General features: G+C 38.1%; 1 protein-coding gene across 1 annotated transcript; it reads left to right on the plus strand.

Moving 5' to 3' along the window:
* Nucleotides 1-1296: 1296 nt before the first annotated feature.
* On the plus strand, nucleotides 1297-2238 carry LOC110146139 (olfactory receptor 7A17-like). Its single transcript, XM_020906822.2, has one exon. It carries the CDS (start codon nucleotides 1297-1299, stop codon nucleotides 2236-2238), a length of 942 nt encoding a protein of 313 aa, XP_020762481.2.
* Nucleotides 2239-8434: the final 6196 nt, after the last annotated feature.

An 8434-nucleotide genomic window follows, 5' to 3' on the forward strand; every position in this document is an offset into this window, starting at 1 on the left:
CATGGGATTTTGCAGGCAAGAGTACTGCAGTGGGGTGCCATTGTCTTCTCCGATATATTCCTTAAATGAAAGATAATCTGATCTGACCAGTTCGACTTGTACCCACTCAAGGCCTAAAGAAGGTGGTTCTAGGTAAGAAATGCATAGTAGTGACACAGCTCACAAGGACGTGGTGTGTGTGTCTGTGACTGGGGTGAGAGCAGTTCTTTAAGCAAAGGAAGTGAAGTGAAAGTGTTAATCACTCAGTTGTGTCTGACTCTTTGTGACCCCATGGACTGTAGCCCGCCAAACTCCTCTGTCCATGGAATTCTACAGGCAAGAATACTGGAGTGGATTGCCATTCCCTTCTCCAGGGGAATCTTCCCCATCCAGAGTTTGAACCTGGGTCTCCTGCATGGCAGCCAGATTCTTTACTGTCTGACCCTCTAGGGAAATGGCCTCCTATATTAAGGTGACATAATACAGAGACCAGGATTTAGTCAAAAGATGGAACTAAGAAGAGGATATGATATGTTTACAATTCACAGAATGCCATTGCAACTAAATTCATAGAGTACAAGGAATCACATGAAAGGAGGGATTCTGTGTGGACTGAAGTGTTGGCTGTCACAGGGAGGCCACCTTGTTCCTCAGCATCCCTGACACCATCTCTAGTCACTCCCCTTCTTGCTTATCCCTCTGCCCCACTGCCTTCCTTATTTGGATTTGAACAGGTGGCACCAGCATCTTTATAAGGTCCTTAGCAGTGGCAGCACTCTCTACCAGGCACACACTTCTCCTAACATCACACTAATTCCTTCTGTCTCTTTTTTGAGGAATCAGTTCAATTATCAACTTGTTTGCAGGTCTTACCTGAACACTCAGTACAAAATAACATTTATACTTATTTTTTTCATAGTATCTGTCATCTCCTGCTATATTATATTTTATATCTATTTGAATATCATCTTTAACCACCCTTTGATTGTGGAAGTTTTGTTTATCAATACAGTTCCCTATATGTGCTCGGAGCATGATTGGTTCTCAGTAAGGATTTCTGAAATGCATGAAAGGAGTTTTCATTAAAACTGTAAATACAAGAAGCCTTTGGAATTTGCTGAGAATGGGACAAAAATTTCTAGTCAGAGGTAAAATGAGGTATACCCTCAAGGAGGGTTTATCTCCATATAACACATTAATATCAATTCCTTGACAGCAAAGGAGAAATTAAAATAGTTCAGCTATGCGAGTTAGGCTGGTTTGAGTGAAAACTGCTCATGTTATTTCTTCTTTCCCTCCAATAGTCACCTCCACCACATGGAATCAGGAAATGGCACAAAAATCTCAAATTCTCTTTTTCTTCTGGGACTTTCAGGGGAATCAGAATTGCAGCCCCTCATATTTGGGCTTTTCCTCTTCATGTACCTGATCACTGTGTTTGGAAACCTGCTCATTATCTTGGCTGTCAGCTCAGACTCCCACCTCCACACCCCCATGTACTTCTTCCTCTCCAACCTGTCCTTCGTAGACATCTGTTTCACCTCTACCACCATGCCAAAGATGCTGTGGAACATCCAGACACAGAGCCAGGTTATCACGTATGAAGGCTGCATCACCCAGATGTATTTTTACATTCTCTTTGCAGGATTAGATGACATTCTCCTGACTGTGATGGCTTATGACCGGTATGTGGCCATCTGCCACCCCCTGCACTACCCAGTCATCATGAGCCCCCGGCTCTGTGGGCTGCTTGTTCTGGTGTCCTGGATAATGAGTGTTCTGTATTCCTTGTTACACAGCTTAATGGTGCTGAGACTGTCTTTTTGTACAGACTTGGAAATCCCTCACTTTTTTTGTGAAATAAAAGAGCTGGTCCAACTTGCCTATTCTGACACCTTTCTCAATAACATGATGATGCAATTTGGAGCTGGACTTCTGGGTGGTGGTACCCTGACTGGTATCCTTTATTCTTACTCCAAAATAGTGTCCTCTATATATAGAATCTCTTCAGCTCAGGGGAAGTATAGAGCATTTTCCACCTGTGCATCTCACCTCTCAGTGGTCTCCTTATTTTATTGTACAAGTTTAGGAGTGTACCTTAGCTCTGCTGGTACCTACAGCTCACACTCAAGTGCTGCAGCCTCAGTGATGTACACTGTGGTCACACCGATGCTGAACCCCTTCATCTACAGTCTAAGAAATAAAGACATAAAGAGGGCTCTGAAAAGATTTTTGGGGATGGAAACTATATCAAGGTAATTTGTCCTTGGGTTAAAGAAATGCACATGATAGCAGGGTTAAAGCCTCAGGGCCACATATTATGCTTCTTTGATCAGATTGTGAAAATAGCAGTTGCTCCTTCGGTTTATTGTCTGCTATTTCCATTTCTTTGATTTCAACTTATCTATACAATTTCAGTAGCTCGCTTCATTAACTTTTCTGTTCTGCCATCTATGCTTTATCCTTTGTCATCTTTATACTATCCCTGATTGATTCACATCCTTAAGTGAAATATATGGAAATGCCCATATATCTCATAAGACTGGGTGCATCTCCTAAGAATAATTTCTTTGTGAAATGTTATATACAGATCAAGTTTATTTCATTTTACTATGTGAATAATCATGAGTTCTGTTACCTTTTGGAAAAGAAAAACTACCTTGATGACTGAATCCACCCAATGACATAATTTCATAAGAGTGTAAAGTATGAAACCTCAGGTTATCACTTTCTGTTCATCATTCCTTTTGCACATCACTACCATAATTTCTCTTCCCCAAACTGTAGACTGTAACATCTAGTGTGTTTTACAACAAGGCATTCCATTTTATTCCCGCTAGGATCTTTTTCTTTATTTAGCTCAGTGTGCATATTGATTACCAGTGTGTGCGCAGTTGCTCAGTCATGTCTGACATTTTGCGACCCCATGAACTGTAGCCCACCAGATTCCTCTGTGGGATTTTTCAGGCAACAATACTGGAGTGGGTTACCATTTTCTACTCCAAAGGATCTTCTTGACCCAGGGATCCAACCCGCATTTCCTCCATCTCCTGCATTTCAGATAGATTCTTTACCTGCTGAGCCACCGTTATCAGAGTCATTGGAAAACCTGATCATCAATGCATGTCTCTGATGCTAGTCTATGTGAAACATCATTTCAATAAACAGTTTGATGTAATAAAGTCTAGAGTCTAAGATGGCCCTAACTAAAATGAAGCACATATTTATATCAGATTTTGACTATGCAAATTATTTTTTCTGGTGTGCATTTACTTACTTATGTATGTAAGATCATTGTCCATATATAAAGAGGTTTATCATTGACATGAAGGATTGTTTGGTGAAATTATATTTTGATCTTTCTTCTCCTACTTGAAAACTTACATTTTTCCCTACGAATATGATTCCTTTCATTGTTCTAAATGAAATATATTCCCCATTCTAAGTTTTATCATAACCACTAAAGGATGTTGAATGAGCAATATAAATATATATATATCTCTTTCCAAAGTGCAGCTCACTAGGGAGCTTAAATTCCTCCTGGACCTGTGATTCAGAGTCTCAGAGTTTTGAACAAACAGGCATATCCTTTTAACCTCGCATGGTTACCTATATGTAAACCTCAATGGAATCAGTTTTTGATACAGTTATATGAAATAGACTTGGATAATACTTGAGTAATTATAAATGCTATTCAAATATCAGAGCAAATACCTACAATGAGAAGCCATACATTATTATCATTTCACTCAGCTGTTCACTTGAGTTATTTTATCAGTTTGTTGCTGCATAATAAGTTGTCCTAAAAGGAAATGGTTTAACATAATGTCTTTAGTCTCAGATAGGAGTACACGATGGGGACTTGAGTTGAGTTCTGATGGTCTCTTCTTCATGGGTCTGCTGTCAGCTGTCTGGCTCCATTTTGTGTTTTAAAGTCTCGTCCATGATGGTGTGCGCAGTTGTAGTGTTCTTCTGTTTTGAGCAACTTCATGTCAATTCCCTCTTTTTATATATGTAGGTTAGTCTTTAGTTTACAAGAAAAAAACTGAGTTTACAAATGGCAATTTCTTTATATTAATTTCACTATTCCTATATCCATATATGACACTTTGCTTTAGTCCTTGATTAAAGAGGTATCTCTCAATTTCAGGTGTGATTCAACTACATGGACTTTACTTATTACTCTGAGCCATGAAAAACCCAAAATTTGAAATTCTATCTAAGTCACTGAAGAGTAATTACATACAATAAACTGCCAATTTTTAAGGTATACAATTTTATGAATTTCAAAAACTAGCAGTACACACTACATGGTCCATTTTTTGATAGTCTAAAAGGTTCAGAGCAAGTTTTAATTTCTTTGAAATGTTATTGTTAATAATGTAATTGATCTGGATCTCAGTTTTATTTATTTATGAAGAAAATATAAGATAACAAACCCTAACTTCATATGGATGTTGTGAAAATGAATGAAATATACAGAAATGCTTTGGGGAGTCCACAAACCACGTTAAAGTTTAGGAGTACATGTATGTATATATGTGCCCACATCTGTATACACCTTTCTCTTAAATAAATATACTCACACATATATGTACATGCCTGAAGTCTCATTTGTAATTTCATCCCAAGTTGAAAGAAACCTTGAGAACAAGTTAGAGGGATGGAAGTGAAAAGAACAGATGCTTGAAATAACAGAGAATAGGAAGAATTTAGAAATTTTGACAGAAAGTTCTTGAGCAGAATGTGTGCCTTTAATAATAATAATGATTTACTTTTCTCATGTTAAATCCTCAACGACCTCAAAGTTAGAACCACATTTATATTTAGTCAATGAAAAGTTCTCTATAGAAGCTAATGAGAATACCTTAAAAAGGACTCAACCTTCTCCTTCTGTTTAAGATATGATTTCAACACAAAATGCCTCTAGCTAAGGGTAGCTCACTGATTGAACTGAAAGGTTTAAACTCAACTCCAAGAACAACTCTGATTGGACACATGTCTGTATTAAATTTCTGTTGCTCCTGCAAGAGACTCAGGTTCCATCCGTGGTTTGGGAAGACCCCCTGGAGGAGGCCATGGCAACCCACTTCAGTATTCTTGCCTGGAGAACCCCATGGACAGAAGAGCTTGGAGGGCTATAGTCTATAGGGTTACAAGGAGTCAGATATGACAAGCGACTTAGCATGCATGCATGCTCTTGTTTTTTTTTTTTCCCATTTATTTTTATTAGTTGGAGGCCAATTACTCTACAACATTGCAGTGGTTTTTGTCATATATTGAAACGAATTAGCCATGGATTTACACGTATTCCCAATCCCGGTCCCCCTCCCATGTCCCTCTCCACCCCATCCCTCTGGGTCTTCCCAGTACACCAGGCCCGAGCACTTGTCTCATGCATCCAACCTGGGCTGGTGATCTGTTTCACCCTAGATATACATGTTTCGATGCTGTTCTCTTGAAACATCCCACCCTCGCCTTCTCCCACAGAGTCCACAAGTCTGTTCTATACATCTGAGTCTCTTTTTCTTTTTTTGCATATAGGGTTATCGTTACCATCTTTCTAAATTCCATATATATGTGTTAGTATACTGTAATGGTCTTTATCTTTCTGGCTTACTTCGCTCTGTATAATGGGCTCCAGTTTCACCCATCTCATTAGAACTGATTCAAATGAATTCTTTTTAATGGCTGAGTAATATGCCATGGTGTATATGTACCACAGCTTCCTCATCCATTCGTCTGCTGATGGGCATCTAGGTTGCTTCCATGTCCTGGCTATTATAAACAGTGCTGCGATGAACATTGGGGTGCATGTGTCTCTTTCGGATCTGGTTTCCTCAGTGTGTATGCCTAGAAGTGGGATTGCTGGGTCATATGGCAGATCTATTTCCAGCTTTTTAAGGAATCTCCACACTGTTTTCCATAGTGGCTGTACTAATTTGCATTCCCACCAACAGTGTAAGAGGGTTCCCTTTTCTCCACACCCTCTCCAGCATTTATTGCTTGTAGACTTTTGGATAGCAGCCATCCTGACTGGCGTGTAATGGTACCTCATTGTGGTTTTGATTTGCATTTCTCTGATAATGAGTGACGTTGAGCATCTTTTCATGTATTTTTTTGCCATCCGTATGTCTTCCTTGGAGAAATGTCTGTTTAGTTCTTTGGCCCATTTTTTGATTGGGTCATTTATTTTTCTGGAATTGAGCTGCAGGAGTTGCTTGTATATTTTTGAGATTAATCCTTTGTCTGTTGCTTCATTTGCTATTATTTTCTCCCAATCTGAGGGCTGTCTTTTCACCTTGCTTATAGTTTCCTTTGTTGTGCAAAAGCTTTTAAGTTTCATTAGGTCCCATTTGTTTATTTTTGCTTTTGTTTCTAAAATTCTGGGATGTGGGTCATAGAGGATCCTGCTGTGATTTATGTCGGAGAGTGTTATACCTATGTTCTCCTCTAGGAGTTTTATAGTTTCTGGTCTTACATTTAGATCTTTAATCCATTTTGAGTTTATTTTTGTGTATGGTGTTAGAAAGTGTTCTAGTTTCATTCTTTTACAGGTGGTTGACCAGTTTTCTCAGCACCACTTGTTAAAGAGGTTGTCTTTTTTCCATTGTATATCCTTGTTTCCTTTGTCGAAGATAAGGTGACCATAGGTTTGTGGATTTATCTCTGGGCTTTCTATTCTGTTCCATTGATCTATATTTCTGTCTTTGTGCCAGTACCATACTGTCTTGATGACTGTGGCTTTGTAATGGAGTCTGAAGTCAGGCAGGTTTATTCCTCCAGTTCCATTCTTCTTTCTCAAGGTTACTTTGGCTATTCGAGGCTTTTTGTATTTCCATACAAATTGTGAAATTATTTGTTCTAGTTCTGTGAAAAATACCGTTGGTAGCCTGATAGGGATTGCATTGAATCTATAGATTGTTTTGGGTAGTATAGTCATTTTGACAATATTGATTCTTCCAATCCATGAACACGGTATATTTCTCCATCTGTTTGTGTCCTCTTTGATTTCTTTCATCAGTGTTTTATAGTTTTCTATGTATAGGTCTTTTGTTTCTTTAGGTAGATATACTCCTAAGTATTTTATTCTTTTTGTTGCAATGGTGAATGGTATCGTTTCCTTTATTTCTCTTTCTGTTTTCTCATTGTTAGTGTATAGGAATGCAAGAGATTTCTGTGTGTTAATTTTATATCCTGCAACTTTACTGTATTCGTTGATTAGCTCTAGTAATTGTCTGGTAGAGTCTTTAGGGTTTTCTATGTAGAGGATCATGTCATCTGCAAACAGCGAGAGTTTCACTTCTTCTTTTCCTATCTGGATTCCTTTTACTTCTTTTTCTGCCCTGATTGCTGTGGCCAACACTTCCAAAACTATGGTGAATAGTAGTGGTGAGAGTGGGCACCCTTGTCTTGTTCCTGATTTCAGGGGAAATGCTTTAAATTTTTCACCATTGAGGGTGATGCTTGCTGTGGGTTTGTCATATATAGCTTTTATTATGTTGAGGTATGTTCCTTCTATTCCTGCTTTCTGGAGAGTTTTAATCATAAATGGATGTTGAATTTTGTCAAAGGCTTTTTCTGCATCTATTGAGATAATCATATGGTTTTTATCTTTCAGTTTGTTAATGTGGTGTATTACGTTGATTTGCGGATATTAAAGAATCCTTGCATTCCTGGGATAAAGCCCACTTGGTCATGATGTATGATTTTTTTAATATGTTGTTGGATTCTGTTTGCTTGAATTTTGTTAAGGATTTTTGCATCTATGTTCATCAGTGATATTGGCCTGTAGTTCTCTTTTTTTTGTGGCATCTTTGTCTGGTTTTGGAATTAGGGTGATGGTGGCCTCATAGAATGAGTTTGGAAGTTTACCTTCTTCTGCAATTTTCTGGAAGAGTTTGAGTAAGATAGGTGTTAGCTCTTCTGTAAATTTTTGGTAGAATTCAGCTGTGAAGCCATCTGGTCCTGGGCTTTTGTTTGCTGGAAGATTTCTGATTACAGTTTCGATTTCCTTGCTTGTGATGGGTTTGTTAAGATCTTCTATCTCTTCCTGATTCAGTTTTGGAAAGTTATACTTCTCTAAGAACTTGTCCATTTCTTCCAAGTTGTCCATTTTATTGGCATAGAGCTGCTGGTAGTAGTCTCTTATGATCCTTTGTATTTCAGTGTTGTCTGTTGTGATCTCTCCATTTTCATTTCTAATTTTGTTAATTTTGTTCTTCTCCCTTTGTTTCTTAATGAGTCTTGCTAATGGTTTGTCAATTTTGTTTATTTTTTCAAAAAACCAGCTTTTAGCTTTGTTGGTTTTTGCTATGGTCTCTTTAGTTTCTTTTGCATTTATTTCTGCCCTAATTTTTAAGATTTCTTTCCTTCTACTAACCCTGGGGCTCTTCATTTCTTCCTTCTCTAGTTGCTTTAGGTGTAGAGTTAGGTTATTTATTTTACTTTTTTC

This window comes from Odocoileus virginianus, chromosome 3 (genome assembly GCF_023699985.2).
Source record: "Odocoileus virginianus isolate 20LAN1187 ecotype Illinois chromosome 3, Ovbor_1.2, whole genome shotgun sequence".
NCBI classification, from domain to species: domain Eukaryota; kingdom Metazoa; phylum Chordata; class Mammalia; order Artiodactyla; family Cervidae; genus Odocoileus; species Odocoileus virginianus.

Bases quoted from the DNA above. Each gene is read 5' to 3' on its own strand.
- LOC110146139 (XM_020906822.2), top strand. From the start codon at position 1,297: ATGGAATCAGGAAATGGCACAAAAATCTCAAATTCTCTTTTTCTTCTG.